At 42.9% G+C, this 26,131-nt stretch overlaps 1 protein-coding gene across 5 annotated transcripts in view; it reads right to left on the bottom strand.

Annotated features, from left to right (window-relative positions):
- Window positions 1-2,143: 2,143 nt before the first annotated feature.
- EPHA5 (EPH receptor A5) overlaps window positions 2,144-26,131 on the bottom strand; it is a 333,714-nt gene continuing 309,726 nt past the window's right edge. For 2 of the 5 annotated variants that reach the window (XM_026653257.1, XM_026653258.1), the window contains exons 16-18: window positions 24,516-24,709; window positions 20,933-21,088; window positions 14,824-15,182 (exon numbers count right to left, since the gene is read on the bottom strand). In XM_026653257.1, the coding sequence (XP_026509042.1) occupies window positions 15,113-15,182; window positions 20,933-21,088; window positions 24,516-24,709 (420 nt within the window). In that variant the 3' untranslated portion in view covers window positions 14,824-15,112. Of the gene's footprint in view, window positions 5,152-14,823; window positions 15,183-20,928; window positions 21,089-24,515; window positions 24,710-26,131 lie in introns of those variants that run through there. The other 3 variants (XM_026653262.1, XM_026653260.2, XM_026653261.1) reach the window with 3 other exon arrangements.

The following is a 26,131-nucleotide window of genomic DNA, read 5'->3' as shown; positions in this document are numbered from 1 at the left end:
CACTTCTTAATGACTAGTTTCAAAACTACAGCAGTCTTAGGAGTCACAATTTTTTGACCACGGGGACTTCTACATGTTTATATTCAACACCGAATAGACACAACTTTTTCACCTTCATCATATTTTTGTTAACATAGAGAAGGAATAAATAAAGTTTACAGCTGACTTTTTTTCATCAGTCTTCTTTTTTTTTTTTATGATTAGATAACTTCTCCAAAGAATAAATGGAGGTCCTTCTAAACAAGAACTGCGCCTAGAAAGACTTCCTCCTTCAGAGATGAAAAAGAACGTTATGAAAAGCATGTTCCTATCTACCATTCCCTTTGAAATATTCCCTTACAATTAGCAGCAAAATGGACTGAAAAAAGTAATCTATGTAACCATCTGGGCTACTGAGTTGGAAAAGCAAACCACTGTGACTTACCCTAGGTATATACTCTAAGTACAGCTAACAATTTAATTCTGATTAGCAAACTTCACCATCTTAATGTAGGTAACATTTGCATTTTTCTTTCAGGTTTTAATTTCCGGTACACCACTAGTAAGGATAGCTAACTATAGTTCTTAGCTTTTTTCCCCCTCTATGCTTAGACAGAGCAAAACCAGAAAAATATTGTGACCTGATTCTACTCCATGACAATATATACAATATTCCATTTCTAATACCTGATTTTAACCTACAGTATATATTTTTAGTTGCCACCCTTTTCTTGTATAATAACGAAAAATATCTTCCAAAAGAAAATGTCTCTGCTTGTGCTTTGTATGATATCCCAGCTCTGCTAAGGTAAAATAAAGATTCGTTGACTTTAGGCTGCAATTTTCAGAGGGACCTAAGGGAGTAGGTGCCTAGGGCCAGATCCTCAAAGATATTTAGATGCCTACTCCGATTGAAATCAAATGGGAGTTAGGAGCCTAAATAGCATTGGGGATCTGGACCTAAGTCCCATGGCCCCTTTTGAAAGTTCCAGCTTAAAAACTGGGTGCCTAAGGATTGGGCCCCAAATCCATATTTAGGTAACTAAATGAAGGGTTTGATTTTCCAATATGCTGAGCACCCAGCAGCGCCCTCTCTGGCTACAACAGGAATCTTGGCTTCACTTTGGAAAATCAGGGCACTTATTTAGGCCCCTGTTTTCGAAAATCTTGGTCATGGGGGTTTTTCACTCATGTACAGAGTCTATTATAAACAGATTTGTAGCATCGTAAGTGCTTGCATTAAATATAAGAAGGTTTGTATATGTATTTAAATAATTAAGAAAAAGTGCCCAGTCTATTGACAAATGCAATCTGGTTGTGGGCATTCCTTTTTCTACTAGTTAACCATAAAGATATCCGGAAGGATGGTCCAGCAAATGGCAATTGATTACACTGTTCTTGGAAGGTAATTCTCACCTTCCTGTAGTAAATCCCCCAAACACTGTATATGCGATTGAAAAACACAAATGGCCAAGGGGATTTTGTTTTAAAAGCCCACAAAAAAGAACAAAACCAAATTCCCCCCCTGCGTTTTTCACAGAGCGCTCATTCACTCCATCAGTTAACAAGTGACTGAAGAGAACAGGTAGACAAGGGAGAGGATAAGAGCTGGAAGTTGCTAATAAAAATCTCTCCAAGTACAGCTGATTGATGGAAGTGGCAATTGAAGAATTCCTCCCGAAGAATTAAGTTGTTGTGTCTGTCTTCCTGCGGATTATTTTACAAAGCACTGCAGGCAGGAAGATGCAGAGAATCCCACAACGGTTCCCCTGACAGCTCTAATAATGTGGTTTATTCTTTGACAAATCTCCTTTATGTGCGGCAATTGTTATGTCTTGATTTGTTTTTGTGTTTCTTTGTGGCCCAGTGGCTGACAAAAATAAAACAATGGGACAAGAAATCACACAATCAAGATTTGTCAAACCTCCCCTTCTGGTTTGCTGCCTCGCTGCATCTCATGAAAGCTCCCTGTATCAGTTGTCTCTTTTTTCCATTTCTCACATTTGCAGATGAATTTGGTACCTTTCCAATTGGTGACAGGTCCAGGGGTGAACAGATGTAGGAAGAAGGCATTTCTTTACTCCCTTTCCAGAGACATCTGACTTCTTCCTACATCTGTTCACCCCTGGACCTGTCACCAATTGGAAAGGTACCATAGCTCACTGAGAAGTAACTAACAGTTCTAGAAGGAAGATGGGTTTTTAGGTGTATGCTTTTACTAAACAAGTTTGCAGGAAACTTGCAGATGCCCCAAAGGGATTTAGGAGCACAAGCCCCATAGAAAATCTTTCTTTGTGAGAGATTTTGTTTGATTAGAAGCTGCTATTTGTATTTGGGGTTTGAGGAACTATAAAAAGAAGAAATGTTTAAGAACAACTAAAGTGGTATTCAGATACGTGCGTCTGAGTGAGAGGAATGAATAAGTCAAGCAACAGATTAGGTGCTCTTTTTTTTCCAGAGGTGAAGAAGAGAAAGGAAAACAGAATATGTTGATACCATCTTCAAGAAAGAATGCTGCAAGATGCTATCCAACCCATATAAACAACTAATATTCCCTAGAATAATGAAAAATATTTGCCATCATTTGAGCAAGTCTTTCAATCCCTATCTTTATCAGAGCCTTTTTTCTTAAAACGAACTATGGGGCCAACTATGGACAATTGGAGAATTTCATCTATACAGAAATACAATCAAAGTCCCTCATTGTTTCAAGATGGGATTCAATGGGAGCTGGGTGCCTAATTCCCATAGGTTCCTTTGAAAATCCCAGCACCCGGGCTTTACAATGTGCAAACTGAAACTGGTCAAGTTCTGGCTAGAGCAATGTTGTTGTTCAAACAAATGACTCCATTATTATAGGATTCCACTACATTTATCAAATTGAGCACATTTCTCCTTCTGCTCCTGTATGCTTTGTGACAGAGTGGGACATGTCTGTATCAAACTGTAACAAGATGGGTGAGGTAATATCTTTTAATGGACCAACTTCTGTTGGTGAGAGAACTGCGCTATTGAGCTACACAGATCTCTTCTTCGGGTCTGGCTTTATGTAGCCCGAAAGCTGGTCTCTTCCACAAATTGAAGTTGGTCCATTAAAAGATTACCTCACCCCCCTTGGCGCTCTCATATCCTGGGATCAACATGGCTACCACACTGCAAAGAATCAAACTGTAACCTCCATCTTGTGTTAGGAACTCCATTTTGTGTGATGTGCCGAACACAAGCCTAACCTTAATCAAGGGAAGGTTATTGAATTGCTTTGCAGATAGACACTCTACCCAGGAAAGCTGCTTGACATCTCACTGAAGGGACATCAGGAGAAATCAATATGACAGTCTAGGGCCATCCACTTTGATTGTCTCCCAACTGCTGACTCAATGGAACAATGGTTTTTCTACACTGGGGCCTGAAGGAGGAGAGGGATAAGCCTTCCAGAGGAGCACCTGGGCGAAGGAGACAGAGACTGCACTTAAGAAGGGGTGCTGCTCTGAGTTGGGGGGCTGACCATCACCACAGAACTGAAGGCTTGGTGGAACAAGAGGGCAGGAGGGACTTTGTCCAGACCACAGGCTCACAAGAGCAGTGAGATCCGACTAATGGAGCACTCAGGACTTCCATTATATTTTGATGCTCTGTAACTGCAATGTTTTGAAGAGTAAAGTGTCTGTGGTGAAGAGACTCCTTGCCTAAGCCTGTGCTCCCTGCTTCCCTGCCATGTTGTCCTTCAAGTAGTTAACATCAGACCCCAGAGAGCCCACAGCCTCAGTGAAGCTCTGGGCGAGCGTGTGTAAGCAACTGAGTGGCTCGGGAGGTCAGAGGCACTGGTTTTATTGACTAGGGTGGTGGACTGACAAGCCAAGGAAGGGCTCAAGACAAGAGGTCTGAGCCTGGGAGTGCACCCTATAGATCCAGAGCTAAAAACAGTGACTAGTCTGTACCCAGACCCAGTTGGCTTGGAAGCACATGGGTCCCTGAGATTAAGTCCGTTTGTACCAGACTGGTTACAGTACACAGGGGTGCTGAGCCATGCTGGATATTTTAGGGGGAGACTTTCAAAGGTACAGAAGAAATTAGGTACCCAACTGCCATTGAAAGCCAGTGTGAGTTGGATGGCTAACTCCCATTTATGTTTTTGAAATCTGCCCCTTAATAGCCAGAGCTCATGTAGAAATAGAGGGAGAAATGACTTTTATTGAAATGCACGCTTGCTCCCTCACATATGTAATTAAAACTCCTGAAAGCTTTGTTTTCATATGTTGTTTGAACTAAAGAGCAGCAAAAATACAAGCAAAGTGGTAGCACAAAACAACCAAAACCAAACCAACCAAAACCAAATCTAACCAAAAATTCTTGTACCTGGGTGTGTAGCAAACTGTACAGTATATACATATTAATCATGTATTCATCTCACAGAAGAGCAAATTAAAAGGAACTTTATAACACAGAGGGGGGAAAATATACACCCTGTATTGTATTTGCCACTGAACAAGCAACATGTTTCTACACTAGTCTCTATAACGTAACGCTGTGTAACAGCATCTTTTAAATTTACGAAACAAAATATCTATCAAGAAATAATCTAATCATATTGCTCTTCAATACACTTCTGTAGACAATTAAGACTTGAAGTAAACTTCAGTAAACTGCAGCTTTTGTTAGCCCATGAATGACTACAAAACTTTTCCATTCAAGTAAGTCCTTGGAAGTATTAACATGTGCTGCCATAATTCAGTATATAAAGGTGCTCTCTATATAGTCCATGTACAGACAAAGTGTGGCGGGAAGCCTTTTTCTTGTCATTGCTGAAGCATAAGAAAATGGTTAACCTCATGTACAGTAGATCCATTTCCATGCATGTTACATTTACTTCAGGAATATGAAGACACAAATAGGAAGGAAAGGAAAATTTTAGTCAAACACTGATTATAAATTATGTGGCAGAGGCCAGCCAATGTCCATCAGTTATAGAAATAACCGATTTTCCCTTTTTTTTTCTTATAATAAATCTCAGGGCTAGTTTACAAAGTGCAGGGTCGATCACTTGAGAAAGTGACTTTAAAACCAAGTTACAATGGCACCATCCCATTCACCAACTGGACCTTCATCTCTTGAAGGCTGCTCATTATCTTCTTCTGGTGACCAACAAGTGTCACTCCAAGCCGCCTCAAATCCCTGTGTGGAGAAAGCACATGTAGGTTCTCTAGATTACTGTGGGCAGATCTCAGTATTTAAGAACTTTTAGGTGCTGTAAATGGATAGTGATACTAACACCTCACGCTTACCGTACATGGATCTCAGACTGCTTTACAAAGGTGGTATCATTATCCTTTTTAAAAAAAAAAAAAAACAGATGGGGAAATCTCAGGCCCTGAGAAGTGAAGTAATTTGCCAGGAACATAGAACAGGCCAGAGCTTAAATAAGGAGCTGGGAGCCAAACTTTGATCTCCTCATTCTGAAAATGTTGGACCGAACTGTGTAAATGTGAAACATCTGATTTGAACGTCGCACCAGACGAAACTATTTCCTTCGGCTGATGTTCTGAGCAGATTACAGTGAATACATCAAAATGATGACATAGCCTCTGGCTTTAATTTTCTCATCAGATTGGAGAGCCAAAGCTTTATTCCTTTTATCAAACACATACAGAAATGTCTGGTTGCAGTGAGAGCGCTGGGGGCTACACTAGTATGAAAATCAGCCTCTTAATCAAGCTGTTTTGCTTGATACGTGTATTAGCCAAACACCAAGTGGGTTCATTTATACCACAGGAGCAATTCAGCACACTAGGGACGTCCAGTTCAGACTTCCCAGTCCTTGAGAAACACCTCCCAGTCTGGGTGACAGACTTTTGGGGCTCAGTGTAATTATCTTAATGGGTTATGTGGATACAAACTACAAGACTCAAGATAATCTGCTGGCAGTTTATTGGGTTGGGGGCTGTTGAATGAACCATGCTTGATTCTTGGGAAATTCTGTAGTATGTATAAAGATTGTGTTGCTTGTCTCCACCAGTAGGTGCCAGCGTTAAGCAGAAGAAAGTGCTCTTTTACCTAAAAGTGAATTAAATATTAAAGATCCTATTAGGACTTCATATTTTCTTAAGGAGAACAATTTGAATGTGGAATTTTGCTGTAAAAATTATGCCATAATATGGCTTTAGGGCTATTATTTATGCTAATGTTTTGGGAGGGAAGGATCCAGTCATGTGTATTTATGTTTCTGACATAAGATGACATGACTGTTAGAATACTTATAAATGATTATGAAGGGATGAGGGCCCCTGTCCTGAAGCCTTCCTACGCGAGGAACTCTAGAATTCCACCTGTGAAGTGCCTTCTAAATCAGGTCTGGAGTAATTAATGTATCAATTTTTACAATATAAGGGTTCTAATCTCCTTTTTCCTACATGTACATAACTCCAATTGATGCCAATGGGAGTTTCATGAGCACATTGGGTGGGATTTTCGAAAGTGCCCAAGTAATTTAGGAGCCCTGAAAATCATTGGGACTTGTGCTCAGGAATTTCTGAAAATCCCTCCCCTCGAGAAGAATACTGATCACTGTGGGGGCCAGTTTCTCCAAACTGCTCAGCACCCAGCAGGTCCCAAAATCCGGCTGCTTCCTTCTGGTGCCTAAATGGGAGCTGAGTTATTTTGAAAATCTGCCCCTAGGGATTCTGTGTTCAATAATCAGACTGTATCTCAAAAACTGTTTTGTACACAAAACGAACAGGGCTGACTTGGGTATTTTAACAAGTAATCCTGTCCAAGGGGAGGGAAAGCTAGATCTGTCCTCCACAGACTGACACATTTTCAGCCTTTTGAGTTGGAACAAGCCTGCTTTGTTTAGCTACACTGCCACCTTTCAGCTGGTGCATGAGATGCATAAAGGAAGTCACAACCTGTGTGCGACAGAGGTCAGGGAACCACAACTGCATGCTCGTTATTTGGAACAAAGGACTTTTAATGGCTGCAAAAGTGTCTCACTTTTTCTGAGACAGACCTTTCATTTCGGCCTCCACTGAATTGTGAAAACGGTTCAGCAAGTGACACAGCAATCTTAATAATGAAGGAACAGGTGGGAATGCCATTGCAATGGGTGATTCATTTTCAGTACACAGCACAGCTGGTAATGTACACCAGAAATAGGATGGTAGGGTCAGATTTTTAAAAAGGCTCAAAACCCTCCCCCCATTTTTTTTTCAGTGGGAACTGTTGGGGGACGAGCGCATTTGAAAATCCAGAAGCTTCACTTAAGGTAACTAAAATGGGAGCTTAGCTTTTCTGAAAACCTGGCCCCAAATATTTAATACATTCATAGTTTCTCTGATGGTGTCACTCTGCTCCAGCCATACAATGCAGACCAGCCAGCCTGAAACGCTAGTGGGTGTTTGCATTCCATATGCAATTCTATTAATCCAATATTAAAACTCCCTCATAAACTAGAGTAGCAGTTGGTTTCCGCTTCCCAAAGCCAGTCCAGAATTTTTGATACTTACTACCCTGCTCTTTTCCCTTGCCATAACATATCCTCCATTACTCAATATACCTCTTGATTAAAAAGAGAGAGAGAGAGAGAGATTGGGAAAAATACAGAAGTTTCCAGTTTCGGTGTATAAACTGTCACCAGGTGATCTACTGTATTCATCAAATATTGGAGTAAAGGGTCCTGATCCTGCTATATATGAAGCCATTGGACATAATTGTGGATGGTTCCTGCGTAGGGGAGAGATGTCATGGTGCTTCTCCATCCGCCACAAGCCCTCTGGGAAAGCAGTCCATGCTCATCTTTACAAATCACCCTAGTTCCATGGAAGTTTTCCTTCCTAGTGCCCCAGTGGGTGCTAGCTATCTGAAAGGTTATAAAGAAGGGCAGCAGTAAGGCAGAGCAGGGGAAGAGAAGGGTTACTTACCTGTAATTGGAGGGATGTGTAGTCCCTATCTGTATTCCACAGAGGGTTTATGCATGTGCCCATGCATCCGGTGCCAGAGAATTTGAAAGTAGTCGTGTCCGTTAGTCCGTGCACATGCCCTTTCTTCACCTCATGGTTCCATCTGAGGCGATAAAGGGCAGGGTGGACTGACCGCATCTACGGTTCCTTCTCCACCGCAAATCAAACAGATCTACAGCAGAGGGGAAGGAGGGTGGGACTGGACTACAGATAGGGACCACACATCTTGGAAGAACCTCCAGTTACAGGTAAGTAACTTCCTCTTCTTCTTCGAATGATGGTCCCTATTGTATTCCACTGAGGTGACTGACAAGCAGTACCTAATTTAGAGAAAAGTGTGAGGAAGAGGATGAAACAGTTGAACGGAGGACAGCCAGCCAAATGAGGCATCTGTTGCAGAGTTCTGCACCAAGGCATAGTGTGAAGCAAAGGTATTCACCGAACACTACATGGCTGCTCTGGATATGTCTGGAAACAAGACATTGTGGAGGGTGACTGTAGTCGATGCCTGGGCTCTTGCAGAATGTGCTCTCACTCCAAGGGGTAGGTGCAGTTCTGACAACTGGTAGAGTGCAATACACCCCGAAATCCATTTGGAAATCCTCTGTGTGGAGATTGCCTGCCCCTTAATCTTCTCAGTTACAGCGATCAATAGTCTAGGGGACTTCCTGATTGGTTTCGTCCTCTAAAGGTAGAAGGCCAAGGCCCTGCAGACAGAAGGCATCGCTCCTCCACTGAGGCGTGAGACTTTGGAAAGAAAGCAGATAAGTGTATGGGTTGGTTGACATGAAACCAGGATATGAGCTTTGGTAGAAACTTGGGGTGTAGGCGCAGGGAGACTTTGTCCTTATGAAACATGGTGAAAGGGGGATCTGCCATCATGGCCCCAAGTTCACCTACCCCTCTTGCCAAAGTAATAGCAAGTAGGAAGGTGACTTTCATGGAAAGGAGGTACATAGAGCATGAAGCCAGAGGCTCTACGGGCAGCTTCATTAATGCTGATAGAACGAGGTTGAGGTCCCACTGGGGAGTGATAGGTGGTATGGGTGAGAAAGTCCTGAGGAGATCTTTCCAAAACATGGTAGTCAACAGATGTGTAAATATGGAGTATCCTTCCATGGGAGAGTGGAAGGCACTGATGGCTGCTATGTGGAGCTTGAGAGAATTGAGGGAGAGCCCTGATGTCTTCCAGGACAGGAGGTAGTCCAAAAGAAGAGGCATGTCCACTTCCTCAGGGGAAAGCCCTTTCTGCTGGGCCCAGGAAGTGATGTGTTTCCACTTGGCCCAATAGGGATTCTTGACTTGTCTCTTTCCTGCAGCTCGAAAGGATGTCTTGCACTGCCAATGAATACTCTCGTTCTAGAGAAGATGCCCATCCAAATACCAAGCTCTGAGGTGAAGCATCTGTGCATTGGGATGTCTGATCTTGCCGTTGTGCTGCATGAGCAGCTCCTGGAAAGCGGGTAAGGGTAGTGGGGGATGGGCCGACATGTGAAGAAGGTTGGGAAACCAAAACTGGAGCGGCCAGAATGGGGTGATCAGAAGAACTGTGGCTCTCTGCCACCTGTTCTTGTGGAGGACTTGTGGGAGCAGTAGAAGAGGAGGGAAGGCATAGTTGATCTGGTCCGACCAATGGAGGATGAAGGCATCACCTTGAGAATAGATACTGACACCCCACCTTTAGCAGTATGTACTGCATTTGTTGTTGACATGGTATAGAATCATAGAATCATAGAATATCAGGGTTGGAAGGGACCCCAGGAGGTCATCTAGTCCAACCCCCTGCTCAAAGCAGGACCAATTCCCAACTAAATCAGTTGGTAGGCAAAGAGGTCTCTGGTTGGAGACCCCCATTAGCTGAAGAAGTCATTTAGCATGGAGTCATGAAGCTCCCAAGTGGCGACAAATCTTCTGCTGAGAGAGACTGCAATCACATTGTGAGTCCCTGAAAAATAGGTTGCCGACAACAGGCTTTTATGGGCAATGCACCAATCCCAGAGATTGACTGCTTCTGCACATAGAGTAGTCATCCTCGTGCCCACTTGTTTGTTGATGTAATAAATGGTCGTAGTGTTGTCCAACTTCCTAAAAACATGACAGGAGCAAATGGATGGGAGAAATGCTTGACATGTTCAGACCACCCAGAGTTCCAGAATGTTGATGCACATCCTGGAATCCTGAGGGGTCCATGTCCCTTGCATTATGTGGTCTCCCATGTGCGCTCCCGATCCTTTGAGGGGTGTATCCATGAGGATCGTCCTGTCCTGGGAGGATGGGAGGAAGGGGATCCCTGTACAGACGTGCTGGGGTCCACTACTGGAGGGAAGAGAGCACCTCATGGAGTGACTGACAGCATAAGGTCCATGGCACATCGCGTGGGTGAGTAAACATGCTTGAGCCATCTGTAGGCAGTGAAGTTGGAGGTGAGCGAAGGCGGTGATGTACGTGCAGGCTGCTATGTGGTCAAGGAGGGATTAGCAAGTCCTGACTGGGACAGACTGTTGACTACTTGGTCAACGAGTTCCTGCAGAGTCTGGAATCTGTCCCTTGATAGGTAAGCTCAGGCTGTGACTGAACTGATGGAGGCTCCTATGAAGTCCAAGGACTGTGTGGGAATCAAAGTTGATTTTTCAACATTTGACTCCCAGGAAAGAAAGGAAACTGAGCAACATGGAGGTCCAGATTCGAGTTTCGTCTGGATCACGCTGCTAGTAGCCAGTCCTTGAGATAGGGAAAAATAAATACCCTGGAGTGCCTGAGGTGAACTGCCACTAAAGACAAAACTTTGTTGAAAACCCGGTGAGCAGTAGTGAGTCCAAAAGGACCCTGTACCGAAAATGCTAAGGACCCACCATGAATCTCAGGAATCTTTTGTGGGTTGGATGTATGTCTATATGAAAACGGGTGGCGCACATATTGAGAGTCATAAACCATATGCCTTTTTTCTAGTGATGGTATGATGGTCTCTAAAGTGACTATATGAAAGTTGGGGTTGTGGATGAAGCGGTTGAGATGATGGTAGATCCAGGATTGGTCTCCACCTGCCTTTCTTCTTGGGTACCCAGAAGTAAGTCGAATAAAACCCTCTTCCCTGATAGCTGGAGGAACACACTCTATCGCTCCCCTTTGTAGTAAGGAATCTACTTCTAGAGCAAAGATGCTGCCATGAGAGTGGTCCCTGAAAAGGGATTGGGGTAGGGGATGTGGATGAGGTAGCGTGGTGAACTTAATTGTTAGCCATAGTGGATGATATCCAGCACCCTCTTGTCCATTGTTATTGCTCTTGAAGCTGGTAAAAGGAGAGCTAGGTGACCCCCAAAGGGGATGTGTTTGTTGCATGGCAGTGTTTGTTGCATGTGTTTGTTGCACGGTGGTTGATGGCTTTCTAGCAGTTTTCAGAAATATTGTTTCTGAGAGGATTTAACATGAGATGATGAAGACTGCGAAGGGGAGTCTGGAGGGCGGGATTGTTGGGTCTTCCAGCACTTATGAGGAGATCCGTATGGTATTTGATGGAAGAACTGCGGAGTCCTGAACCGCTGAGTAGGTGGCATGTGGTAGAATTTCTGCTTGGATGCAGATGTATGGTTACCCAGCAATTGAAGTGTGGCTCTGAAATCCTTGAGGGAGTGGAAGGAATCATGGGTCTTCAGATTAAACAGGTGCGACTCATATCCAGTTTTGGGCCCCATACTACAAGAAGGATGTGGAAAAATTGGAAAGAGTCCAGCGGAGGGCAATAAAAATGATTAGGGGGCTGGAGCACATGACTTATGAGGAGAGGCTGGGGGAACTGGGATTGTTTAGTCTGCAGAAGAGAAGAATGAGGGGGGGATTTGATAGCTGCTTTCAACTACCTGAAAGGGGGTTCCAAAGAGGATGGATCTAGACTGTTCTCAGTGGTACCAGATGACAGAACAAGAAGTAATGGTCTCAAGTTGCAGTGGGGGAGGTCTAGGTTGGATATTAGGAAAAACTTTTTTCACTAGGAGGGTGGTGAAGCACAGGAATGGGTTACCTACGGAGGTGGTGGAATCTCCTTCCTTAGAGGTTTTTAAGGTCAGGCTTGACAAAGCCCTGGCTGCGATGATTTAGTTGGGGATTGGTCCTGCTTTGAGCAGGGGGTTGGACTAGATGACCTCCTGAGGTCCCTTCCAACCCTGATATTCTATGATTCTATGATCGAAAGGGAGATCCTCAATGGTATTCTGCACCTCTATGGGGAAACGGGATGAGGGCAGCCAGGATTCCCTCTGCATGACAATGCCCATGGCTATAGAGCACAACTAGGTATCCGCAGCATCTACAGCCGACTGCAGTGGTTTGCCACCAGTTTGCCCTCCTCCAGGATAGATTGGAAACACATTTGATCTTGCTGAGGCAGCTTTTCAGTAAAGTCCTCCAACTTTCTGTAGTTGAGGAAGTCATATTTGGCCAGCAAGGCCTGGTAGTTTGAAATTCAAAATTGAAGTTTAGAGGGAAGACCTTGCATCCCAGAAAGTCTAAGCGTTTGCCCCCCTTATCCGATGGGGTGGAGTGTGGGTGTTGCACCATTCCATTACTGCTTACACCAGGAAGGAATTGGCGGGGGGGAGAAAAGAAACTCTGACCCCAGGGGGAACTAGTAAACAGATTCCCCAACGGCCTCCCTTCTACTAAAACTACTACTAAAAACTAAACTATTTTAAAAACAGCAAAAACTAGAAAACTAACTATAAACTGGGTTTGTCAGAGACAAGAGGACACTAGCAGCTCCGACTTGGACCATGCATCAGTGAGAAGGAACTGGAGATGCAGTCAGTCCGCCCCGCCCTTTATTACCTCGGATGAAACAATGAGGTGAAGCAAGGGCTCATGTGCAGACTAACAGACACCATTACTTTCAAATTCTCCAGCTCCGGACGCATGGTGTGCATGCGTAAACCCTCAGTGGAATACAATAGGGACCATCACTCGAAGAAGAACATCTGTGCCTTATTTAATGTTGCCTTGTACATTACAAGGAAAGTGGTGACATTCTCAAAAACACCTAAAGGTTGGTCTACACTAGGAACTTACATCACCATAGTTACGTCTCTCAGGAATGTGAAAAATCCACACCCCTGTGAGACGTATCTATATCGACATAACCTCCAGTGTAGACAACCCTGGGTTGACAGAAGAATTCTTCCATTGACTTAGCTACCACCTTTCGGGGAAGTGGATTACCTAGGCCGACAGGAGAATCCTTTGTCTACACTGGAGCGCTGCAGTGGCACTGCTGCAGCGTTTAAAATATAGACAAGCCCTAAAAAGCCTAGAGGTATCTCTACAGTGCGATACAAGACCTGTGGCACAGCTGAGGCTGGCCTGGGTCAGCTGGCTTGGGGGCTAAAAGTTGCCGTGTAGATGTTCAGGCTCAGGCTGAAGTCTAGGATCTGAACCCCTGTGGGGGGCAGGGACTTGCGCCTGGGCTCCAGCCTGAGTGTGAACTTCTAGATGGAATTTTTTAGCCCTGCAGCCCAAGCCCCATGAGTCTGAGTCAGTTGACCTGGGTTCTGAGACTCGGTGCCGCAGGTTTTTTATTGCAGTGTAGACCTACCCTAAAAGTCCCATTTTCATAAATGAGTTAGGCCCTTCCGAGTTCCTAAGGGTCTACGTTGCTTTTCAAAATGGGACTGAGTCATTTTTGAAAATATTTCCCCAAATCTTTAAAAGGTACCTCACCTTCTCCTCTACTCACCCAGGCGCCCACCACCGGGCACAGGCATCAGGCAATTGCATGTGTAAAAATGGCCGCCTAACCATTTACAAGTCAAGTTATTCCCTTGTGTGCAGGAATGGCACACAGGATCCTGGGGATTGCGGGTGCATCTGTGCAAGCGCAAAAGCACTGAGCCTCCACTTGTTAAAATAGGTGCCCCGGAGTATCGGTGCAGCTGCCATGTCTACAGTGCTAAGAGTTCTCTCCTTCTTCCTTTCCTTTCCTTGGCCTATAGTTGAAAATGAAAACAAACATGAGTTCAAAGCTGTGTGCTACAGCCGTGTTAATGACCTGACGTCAACAGACCAAAGCCAAGGAAATCAGAGCGAAAATTGCTCTTTTGTCCTTAGCTCTTTCCCTGGAGCTCATTCCTTACAGCACCACAGATGGCATGTGCTTCAGGAATAGGGACTGTCCTGAAAGCCCAGCTCCAAACATAGTTCGGGACAACGTGGTGGTCTCCTTCACTGTGCTATAGCTTATACTTCCATTAACCGAATTCTTAGCCTTAAAGATTGGGCAAGAAACATCTGTAAAACACTTTATTTAGCGACAGTTCTGCTTATACATCGTGGACCAGATTTTCAAATTCGGGGCAAAAGAGCTGAGCTTCCATTTAAGCAACTAAGTAAAGAAGGCAGATTTCCAGAAATGTTCAGCACGCAGCATCTCCCAACCTGGCCGCATAGATCACCTGTTTTCCATTTCCCATTTCAGGGCCAGCTTCTGCCACTCTTACTCAGGCTGTGTGGTACCTTAGTCCTATGGAAACCAATGGGACTGCACCAGGTACCACTCAACTTGAGTGAGAGTGTATGGATTGGTTCCTTAGGCTGGGATTTTCAGAGGATACTAAGGGAATTAGGCACCCACTTACTAGAGACTTGTGAATGAAATAAGCATCTTTGTTTTTTAAGAGTTCATCTGTTCTTGTTCATTATTCCCTTCCTGCATCATCACAAGGTCAGAGCTGGGTCCTCTGGAAAGAATCGTGATGTCACAAACTGAGGATTGGGGCTTTAGGGTAAGAATAAGCAGCAGGAGCAGGTGAATCCTTGAATATTCGTCATTCAAATTATTTTTTAAAAAAATTAATAAATAATTTATTTTATTTTATAAGAAAAATTACAATGCAAAGCAACACAACACATATCATTACAAATATTCATAGCTGTTCAATTAATAACAACCCCCCCAGGAGTCCTGAGATTCAGTAAATACAGGTTTTTCAAAAGGTGTGGAATAGTAGTCCACATTTCGTTAGTAATAGGTCCGATCAAGTGCCAGATTGAGAGTCAAGTCATGGTCTATCTATTCTTGAGTGTTGTCCTGGTCAGGTTATTCTTGTTGGGTAATGAAAGAGCTCCAGACACACTCAAAGTCACTAGCTGGTCCACAAGTTTAAAGAGCAGGCCTTCTCCAATCCGCACAGGTTCCTTCAAGTCTGATATCCATACGGAAACAGGGGCTGGTGGGTGAGGCTCCACCTTTCACAAGGTGATTCATCCCTTTGCAAGAATTAGAACTAAATGTAGACATCACTCTTTGAACACATTCATTTTCAGGTCTTTGCTTAAGCAGGCAGAGCTCAGGACTTGGGGCGATATTCACATTAGCCCTTTGGTTTTTAATTTTCCATTTGTTGCTACCAGGGAGTCATTTCTGGGACACGGGCATTCATTTGAACCTGCCATTGGTGGTCGTTGGGATTTTTATTTGATTGGTGAGAGGACAGAACAGGATTTTCAAAAGTAACCAGTGATTTCTGGGGCCTCCATTTTTGGGTGTCCAACTTGAGATGTCTTAACGAGGCCTAGTTTTCAGAAAGCTCTGAGCAGCTGCTCTCTGAAAATCAGGCCCTTTTAAGATGACTCTAGTTGGGCACCCAAACTCACTAGTCACTTTCAAAAATTTTGGCCATAGTCTTTGAGGGGGCTTTATATTTTTTTCAGTGGAATGTAGAACAGTTCTCTTTATTTCACATTAATGATATTATTCTGTATTATTGGGCCGGGATGGTCCAGGTCTCCTCTTTCTATCTAACCTCCACCTCTGTCGCCATACAGGTTGAATTTTGCATCTACAGTCTTATACAGTGTTTGGAGAAGACCTCATGTATTTCAAAGGCTGTTTTACTGGTGCAATTTGGGAAATGAAAACTACTTTCAAATGATCTTGTTTTCATCTGATCCCCCCAAGTCCCAGCTCTGGAATATATTGAACAGTTGCCTATATAGACAATGACATGTAACATTTAACCTGAATTCTTATTTGCACTGTACAAAATATTTTGTTGTCCCCTTTTACGAAAAAAAAGAATAACCTTTTTAACCAATAAGGAATGCTGTGTGTTCCCAGGTTCATTTTTTTCCTAATAGCAATTAAAGAACCTATAGAATTATAGGATGGATTCACATTAGTAGCCAGAAAAGCATTTCTTTCCTTATTTGAGAAACAGTGGCTCCGATCCTCAGCTGGTGTCATTCAGCCTAGCTTTGTTGACTTCAAAGGAGTAATGCTGGTTTACACCAACCGAGGATCTAACCTCAGGCTTTGACAATTTTCATTTTGGACTATTGAAGTCAATGGAGATTTGCTAATTTACATCAGCTGTGTTTTTAACATATATAAAGGATATCACAGAGTTTTGCTTTCTTTTTGTTTTTTTTCCCAATTAGCCTGTTATAATTTTCTCAGGAACACTACTGACTTGAGTGCAGATTATCTGACCAAACCAAGGTAGCCTGTGTTCTAACTGTCAAAGGAGATTGTACAATGGCAGAAGCTGTCTCAGAACCCAGCCTGACCTGTGGGAGCACCTAGATTCCCTGCATTTTATTTGCTCACACAAATACATTGATAGGGCCTGATCCTCAGCAGGCAGAAACTGGTGTAGTTACACTGAAGTCACGGGACCTTTACTGATTTATACCAGCTGATGATGTGATTCATGGAAACTACAGCATAGAAATAGTATGCCACTCAATTGTAAAGGAAACTCCCCATTGATTTTAATGAAGAGTACATTATATGGATATTTCTTAGGGCTCAGTTGTGTAAGCCTTATTCACATTGGTTAGCAATCGATCAGGCACACAGTCTCATTGACTTCATTGGAATTACATGTGTGAGAAAGGGCTCGTTGTTTTGTTTAAGGCAGTGGTTCTCACATTTTTGTACTGGGGACCCCTTTCAAACAGCAAGCCTCGGAGTGCGACCCCCCTTATAAATTCAAAACATATTTAACACTATTATAAATACTGGAGGTGAAGCCGTGTTTGGGGTGGAGACTGACAGCTCGCGACCCCCCATGTAATAATCTCCTGACCCCCTGTGGGGTCATGACCCCCAGTTTGAGAACCCCTGGTTTAAGGGCTGTACCACTGGGCCTTGAAAGAATATATGGAGGAGCAGTGTGGGTATAGTTTGAAATATATCATTACAGTTTGGAAGAATGGCCAAGTAGCTGATATTTACAAAAACACGACTTCAGAATAGAACATGGATCTTTCTTTTCAGTTTAAAAAGTCAAACACAGGAAATTAGAATTAAAAAGTCTGCCATACTCTCAGGGATTCCAGCCGCTTTGCACTGCTCTGGGGTTGTGAAGGGATTTCAAGGCAGCTGGATTTGTGGCAGTGCTAGTAAAGGGACAACAGGCCCTGACACTGTCCCATCCCAACACAGGGTTGGTACGGGGCCCTAGGATACTGTTACCAGCGGGCAGAGTTTAGAGCATTTCCAAGCTTGCTATAAACTCAGTGAGGGACAGATCAGGTCACAATTGTTTTCCCTAGCTTCCATGTGGCGAGCAAATCTTGGTGCACAAGAGAATTTCACCCACAGGGCCTGTTTTCACGTAAACATTTTCGGGAACGAGAAGAGAGAAACACAGGAATATTGGAGATAAAGGCTGCCGCCCACAGTGGAACATTTTCCAGAGTTATCCATGAAGCATCAGATGCTCTTTACTCAGGGGTTGGACAGGGCTGGTTTGCATCTGTCTGATGCCCTGGCACATTCTTCTAACCTCTACTTCTGTGCCCCGTGCTGCTATGCTACATGCACTGGCAGAACAGCTAATGAATTTAACAAGGTGTCTGTGAGATCCATTGAAGCAACAGCGCTCCATCGATCTTGTTAATTTCTGGCACCTCTGCTTGCAGCAGCAGTGAAGTGGAGCAGGGCAGAGGCAAGGGATGGAGGAGCTGAAGCAGGAGGGGGAAAGGCTGGGGAAGCAGCAAGAGATTGGTAGAGGAAGGCAAGAAGGAATCAGAAGCAGGAAGGAGGGGAAAGGAAAAGTGGAAGAGGGGGTAAGTGGAGAACAAGAAAGGAAGCAAAAAAAGGGAACAAACTCAGAGTGAAAGAAGAGGAAGGGAGAAAAAAGATAAAGGAGAAGAGGTAAAAGGAACTACAAGAGAGGAAAGGGATCAAATCAAGGGAGAGACAGCAATCACAAAGAGAAAGGATGGATATAAGCAGGAAAACACCACGTGCAGTAAGGAGTAGAGAGGAAAGCATGCAGGAGGTGGTGACCCTGTGATGGCAAATGGTGGAGCAGGGTGAAAATGATCCGCTGTAACTTTTCTCCATGAAAATAATGACATTTTGGCACAATGAGATTTTTGTGAGGAAATTTCCACCCGAGTGAAAACGTCGCAGGCTTTTGATGAAAAATTCCACAAAACAATTTTTTAAAAATCTCTTTCTTGGCCATATTTCATGCAAAATGAAATATGTCTTCTAATCAGCTCTAGGGGTAGATCCTGCACTCAGTGAAGACTTTGCAAAACTCCCATTGGCTTCAAGGATGCAAAATCCGGTCTTAGAAGTTGGCAGGATACATGCAGCGGGGAGAAGCGAAAAAGACATGGGGAAACAGCACAGAGAACTTGGGGAGGACTGAAACATAGAGTGGGGTCACTGCTCAGCAAAGAAAAAATAGGCAGGCTTCATTTACTTCGTTGATTTTATATTTACAAATAATTCCTGTTGGGCCGAGAACTATCTATCTACCCTTTCATTTTAATAGACATTGGGGTAGGCCATAACCACGTAATCATGTAGCAGTGATCAAATATTTCTGATGAATTAAACCCTGATTAGGTGCAAATACAAACTAGTGTGGGATGTGGTTTTACTTCCATTTCATATGACACAATTTTGAGGAAATATGGAAGAACTTAACATGGGGAGTGGCGGAAGGCAGGGACGGTGAGAGCGGGTATCTTGGGATTGTGGGTTTAGTGAGTGGGGAAACCGCCACACCTGGACGTCTTAGGCATGTGCTTAACTTTAAGCACTGGGAATAATCCTAGCAGCTTCCACTTTTCTGCTCAACTCTAGTCATCCTTCCCCGACCTGATTTCTGTCTGGCGCTCTTGGCATGTCCCCTCTGCTGTGTAGATTGTGAGCTCTCCGGGGCAGGAACTGGAGTCTTTGATCTATGTCTGTGCGGCCCTGGGCACAACGAAATCATCACAGAAGCATAGAAATGTCAGGCTGAAAGGGACCTCAGGAGGGCATCTAGTCCCGCCCCCTGCACCTGATCCTGGACTGAGGTTCCTAGGGTGCTCCAGAAATACAAATAATCAAATAAATAAGACGCTGATGTCAGTGCACGAAGTTAAACAGGAGTGTGCTTGCAGGACTGGGGTTCGAGATTGCAGGGGTAGTAAGTGAGGAATGTTATGACTGTGGACATGGCAAGTAGGACCTGAGTGAGAGGAGAGAGGCTGCTACATTTTGACCTCTGCTCTTTAATGTTATTTTAACTCTCATGGAGGTTTAAAATCCTACCTACATTGTGGGGGGATTTTGTACCCTGCGGGGTGAATTCCACTGAGCAAAACTGAGTTCCTGTGACAAAGCGACTCCCCTGCTGCCGGGCAGGAAAAACATTAAGGTTCTGGTAGAGTAGGGTTCTTATTTTATTTTAAATTGATGCAATAGGCATATTGGCCAGCAGAGAGAGGGAAAGGGAGAGGGAGAGGGAGAGAGTGTGTGTGTGTACGTACGCACACACCCCTGGATCACAAGGGGTCGTATTTCTTTACATTCTAATTCAACATCTGTGATAACCTGACTTCAGTTTAATCCTGCTGGAAACACACTCTCTACGCTCAGTTTGAATAAGTGACAGGATAAGGCATAGACATCATTACACAAACAGTACACGCCATTTAAAAAAGTAGCACACACTTCACCAATAGCCCTAAGGCATTTACCACATGACTTTAGTGCCGTGGATTCAGTCTGAGCCGATCAGGCTGATCTCAGAAGTATATGCACATGCACACATAAAAGGTCCCCCAAACTGTTCACCCAGGGCCTAATTCTGCACGGCGGAGATAGAGTTCTGCCGCTCTGAAGAAGCCGACACCTTCTGCTGGAGTCCAGCTTCGGGCTGGGCCATAGTGTAGGATCTGAGTTGTCCTTGCAACATTATATACGATACAGAAGTACAATTAATGATCAAACTGATCCTAATTCTCCTACTAACAGCTTTGTTTTGAACTGGATGTTTTCCATGCACACTCTGGGCCTGATTCTTATTTACGCTAAGGCCTCTGGCAGTTTAAATGTAATTTACGGCCAATTTAAAATCTCTTTACACCGCCAGGATTCAGAACTCAGAATCCAGCTGTGGGCATTTATTACACAGATCCAGATTTGACTGATGGTTCTCAGTTTGTCACTGTTGCAAAATCAGCCATATCAATTGTACCTAAATGTATTTGTATCTTTTCTAGGTAAAAATCATAAACTGTGACATCACTTCCTGCGCCTGACTCCCCACTCGCAGTGGTGTAAGTGAGGAGGGACTCCGCTGCAGCCAGTCACACCAGTGTGAAAGCACAGTCAGCGAGAGGACATTCTGGCCCCACTGTATTTACTTGTAGAAAACTGTGCCAGTAACAGAACTTTTTTTTAAAAAACAACCCATAATACTCCCGTTGCTATTATGCCAGAGAATGGTTTGTCAGTTATTCAAACTCAAGTGTAAATTTATTTCAGTAAAAGAGCCAAGGTATTGGCTGCAAGCACAGTGACCGTAAGTTCAACCCTCTCATGCATTTGTTATCATCGACACAGGCTCTAAAAGATGAGGCTTCCTTGGAAACTGCTGACTGTGCACAACAGTTAATTGCTTCCCTTCTTCTTTTCCCCTCCCCCCGATCTCTCTACTACATTGAAATCAATGTGTCTTCTCCCCAACTCCAACAAAGCAGGTGAAAACGATCAGAAAACTACTCACTCCAAGGTCACCTGAGCCACGGCATCCATTGAACTGTATCCATTTTCCATGAAGATCTCTGTGTACCGTCCCATTTTGATGGCTTCCAGCCATTCACCTACGGATCTGTAGGTGCCACTTCCCAAGGGGCTATGTTCTACTAATAAATTTGACACTCTAAAACAAACAAAAAGATCAGTTTGAAGATGTACCCAACACCAATCATTCGCTTACAATTTTTTTGTATTAAAAAATAATTTTATTATACTTTCCTAGATAAACCTGATACTTGTGCCCTTAATTACATCAAGAGTTACTTACTCATAGAATCAGTTGCATTAGTCTGCTTACTTACACATGGGAGTAAGTATTGCTCAATATGAGTAAGAGTGGCAGAATTGGGCCTTTAAATACCAAGGGTAGTCTACCTACTCCTGTCAATGGGAGTTTTACCATTGACTTTGTTGTGAGCAGTTAGGCCAATGCTGAAAACTTTTGAAAATCCTGCCCTTTAAACTATTTTAGCAGCAAAAAGAAAAGATGAAAGTACAGGTCTGTCTCATCTTACGCTGGGGTTACGTTCCGCAGTCAGCGCCTAAAGCGAAAATCGCGTATAGTCAAAATTACATTGAGTGTAATGGCGGGCGGAATCGCCCGTACTACAGAAACAGTATTTAAATAGTTATTTTTCTCTTTTTTTGTTGGTTTTTTTTGTTTTTGACGACCGCATAAAGCTGAAATCGCACATGTTAAATGCGCCTAAGATGCGACAGACCTGTATCACAAAGGACCAGATAAGCAAGAATTTGCACAGATCACAACCTGCCTCTTTATCTGTTTACATTATTCACTGCAGCATTACTCTTTGCACCATTCTTCTGCTTTCAAGAGCACAAAGGGGAAGGCCTCAGCAGAACAATGCTTTTAGCACTCCTCAGTGTCAGTAGTACTGCTCATTTGTAAGGAGGCTGTCTTTCTATATGGTCCCCGCTCCTAGGAGTAAACTGCTCGAGACTGCATACCTTCAGGATCTCAGTTTTGTCATTCTCCTAAATCAAAGCGTCCAGAGCCCAGAAGCCAAAATCTATTTCTAAGCATGTCAGGACGAGGAAGACAAACACAAATCATATTCCCCAGTACTGAGAAACCAGACTGGTCTGTGGTTAGAATATAAATGCTTGATTCTGCAAACTTGGACAAGATTCTCAAAAAGTGCTCAGCACCCAGCAATTGATTAAATCAGGCCATGGACTCAGGAGGTTGGCTTTAGGCACCCATTTAAAAAAAAAAATCTTGGCCTATGATTCAAGTCGCTTAGGTCATGGGAGTTGTTCCACTGAAGTCAACAGAACTATTTGTACTGTGTCTATCAAAGTGAGGTCCCATTCTTGGTGGGTCGCTAGGTACTACTGCAATATAAATGATAATCCCTAGCTTTTATACAGCACTTTTCAACAGTAGATCTCAAAGTGCTTTCCAAAGGAGACCAGTATCATTATCCCCATGTTACAGATGGGGAAACTGAGGTACAGTGGGGTGAAGGGACTGCCCAAAGTCATCCAGGTGAGCTGGGGATGGAACCTATGCTTTCCAAGTGCAGGTGAGTGATTTATCCACTAAGCCACGCTGCCTAATAATAATACTACATCTGTGAGGGATGCTATCCACAGGTATCAGCATTTGCAGGGTTTAGCCCTGAATATGTAAATTCAATTCAAGTATACCTGACTGGAAGAACATCCAGGATATTATATTATTTAGCACTTCAGGAATCTTCATATATTTTATGATCACATTAGTATTTTTGTTTACTTAATGGCTATACTGAAGGGTCCAATAAAATGTAAATATTGCCAGTAACAACAGCATAATGCTTCCACATAACATTTTAAACACAGAAGGGATTCAAACTTCCTTCTTTAATCAGAACAAAAAAGTGGATTCTCGGTACTAATGCCATGAGGTATCTACTGCTGTGCACACATTGTAATGTCACTGTTTCCTCCTGTATTTGTATGAATGGGAAATTTTTAATACAGAATATGTTATGTTTGAAAACATCCTTTAGTTCTGCATTGCATTTAACTAAGGGTTGATTCAGTAATGTTCTGTTATGGGTAGAGAATGATATGGGTAAAGGGAACTTGACCACAAAAAAATGGCTGTTCGGATACACCATTCTTTTTGGCAATACTCACATTAGTAGACATTAGGAATTGCTTGAAACTGTAAATGCATTAACATACCAGCAAAGTGCTTAGCACCTAGAAGAAATGGTTTACTGACAATTTTTACTTTCTCTAGTACACTCTGATAGAACAGTGCATGAATCACTACACAACATGCCCCAAAATGATTATTCCAAACTGAAAATGAAAGAGAAGAGTTCCACATTTTATGCTACCATAAACCTTTTTTATGCAGATGTGCTAGGAATGACATTACAACTGATTGCTAATAAGATTCATTCTCCAATGGCTTCCTCAGAAAGTTAATGATGCATGGAAAGAAGCCTGGAGAATCATGCCTACTTTGTATTTAAAAATGACATGTACCCCAATAAACAAATGTTGCCTCATAGGTCCATATCTTCAAACGTATTTAGAAACCTAACTCCCGGAGTTCTGTGTCTAACTTTTAGGATCTGGGCTATGGTGCCAACTGAACCGTTCCCAACATGTTGCTTATGTCTAGACTGTTGCTACAGTTAGTCTCGTCAATATAAATACTTGTGTAATATCCTCCTCATGCTGAAAATTCAACTCTTATAAAGCCAGGGCCAAATCCTCAGCTGGTGTAAATCAGTGTAGCAGTATAATTAAGAAGTAAGTAATATAAGGCTGCAGAGGAAAAATGCTATGCACCCATAATAAAAAGTTATTCTTCCCAGGCTTCTGCCATGGTGGTAAAATTGTTATCTGAGATGACTGGCCGGCAGGAATTTACCAAAATATTTATACTTCTATTTCCTACCACGTCGACCTTAATTGTAGGCTTGCATTTATCATGTTTCATACTAATATTGCATGCTGGCTCTTAATGTATTTTATAAAATTGTGCACTTTTTTTTGGAAACCACATGGATTTGTTAATGTTTGAAAATCTGTTAGAAATGGAGGTAAACACTAATGGACTTCCGAATGATTGTGGTAGATTATATCAGGGTAGGAATGCATCTGGTTTTACTAGTCCCCAGAATTTGCCCTAAAGGATTTCTTTCCTAATCATTACCAGGATAAAGTCAACAGAGAGATAATTTGAGTGATGTTTCTTATATACTTTACAGGCCAAATCCTGCCCTCCCTTTCCCTGGGTGTAAAACAAAGTAACTCCATTCTGTAGCTATAAACATAGCTGCAACTCAAGCTTCTCCAAGACAGGTCATGATAATTTCAGTGTGGATGCATTTATAACGTGATTGAATTGCTCATGTATCTGCCCATTTAAACAGAAAGAGATGATTTGGGAAAACTATTCTGGACATAATGAAGCTTGTGGTACATCCTCCAGGGTCTGCACAGATCAGAGAGTCAGAGCTATTTCAATGCCAGGGTATTATGACATGAATCATGCATGGAGAAACGGAACTGGCCTGGATTTATACCTGCTCGATGCATTAACCAGTGTCTTCAAGCTGCTCGGGTTACGGATGAGCTTGTCCAACATGCTGACAATTTCGTCAAACTTGGGCCTGCTGTTCCGATCTTTCTGCCAGCAGTCGAGCATTAGCTGGTAAAGAGCAGCCGGGCAGTCCATGGGACTTGGCAAACGGTAGCCCTCCTCCACAGCTTTTATCACCTAGGGGAGACCAAACAAGAGGGTGGGTTGTTTTCTTGTGCCAAATGCAAATTGTTTTAACTAAAACGCTTCATGTCCATCAATTCATCCATTGTTTCTTACCAAAACACAACACAGATCTCTGTCAAACATGTCCCTGTCCCCGGGATCTTTAATAATCAGGAAAGGAGGGGTTGAAAAATTAATTTCCATTAACTGAAATAAATTTGATGAAGATCCTCAGCTGATGTAAATTGCCATAGAATCACTGAAGTCAATGGGCCAAATCCTCCGCTCCGTTTAAATCTATAGGCCTGAGATTCGGCTGGTGTACGTTGCCAGAATTCCAGTGAAGGCAGGCAATACCTTTGTCGAAGTCAATGGACCTACCCCAGTTTACACCAGTGGAGAATCTGTAATCCATCATGTTTATCTGTTCTTGAATTCTGAGAACGGCAGCAAATGCTCTTTTTAGCAATTTCTCGGAAAAGGAAATATATCTTTTTTAATTTAAAGGCATGCGCTGGACCACACATTTGTTTTGCAACAATAAAAGTCCACCTTTATTTCAAACCAGACTTTGACTGCTAAATGATGGATAGATTCAAGGCTGAGGCAGCATGGCCATCTCATACATCATTCAAGAATGTTGGGGTCTAGTCATTTGTTATTGTGTACAAATTTCTACCAGGAAATGAAAATGCCTGCATGATGGTACCTGGCCAATAAAAGCAGAGTAGGATTAAAATCCATTGATTTTAAATGCAAGTGTAGAAAAATATGATATTTTCATACCATGGCTCTGTATCTAAAAGAACAGTTACAAACTTGTGCTTTCTTGTTTCCTTTAGAGTGAAAAGACATGAGACCAACACACACTGACTGCAAAACAGACCCTTTTTTTTGTTTTAAATTGAAGACAGAAAATAATCAAATCCATTCGGATTACAAAACAATTTACTTTCACCATTTTGGTGCATTTATTAATTGAAATTTATAAGGTAGATTTTTAAAAGAGGTCAGACCCAGCAGCTCCTAATTAGGTATCTAAATCAATCACTGGATTTTCAGAAGAGTTCATCTTTTATTTAGGCACATATGGTATGTGACTATTCCAAGATAGTCTTAACATCCCTTCCTGCATACTCTGTGCTCCTAGTCCTGTTGACTCAATGAGGTCTGAGGTTGCTGCCATTGATGGTGAATGTTATGTGATAAACCATGGTGCTCTGCTTGCGTGGATTTCAAAGAATACCTTGCAAAAGAGTCTCTGTCATTTTAACGCCCTGCATGACTTATAATTACAGCCATCTAACACCATTGTTTTCAAATACAGTCAGTAGTTAGCAAAATTGTTCTTGTAATCTTAATCCAGATTGCGTTCATCTGTGGTAAAGGCAGTCAGGCAGACCAGGGCCGGCTCCAGGCACCAGCCCACCAAGC

This window comes from Terrapene carolina, unplaced genomic scaffold (assembly GCF_002925995.2).
Source record: "Terrapene carolina triunguis isolate 2854851 unplaced genomic scaffold, T_m_triunguis-2.0 Scaffold136, whole genome shotgun sequence".
NCBI lineage: Eukaryota > Metazoa > Chordata > Testudines > Emydidae > Terrapene > Terrapene triunguis.
The sequence above is the reverse complement of the archived record's forward strand: the minus strand, read 5'-3'. Positions and strand labels throughout refer to the sequence as shown.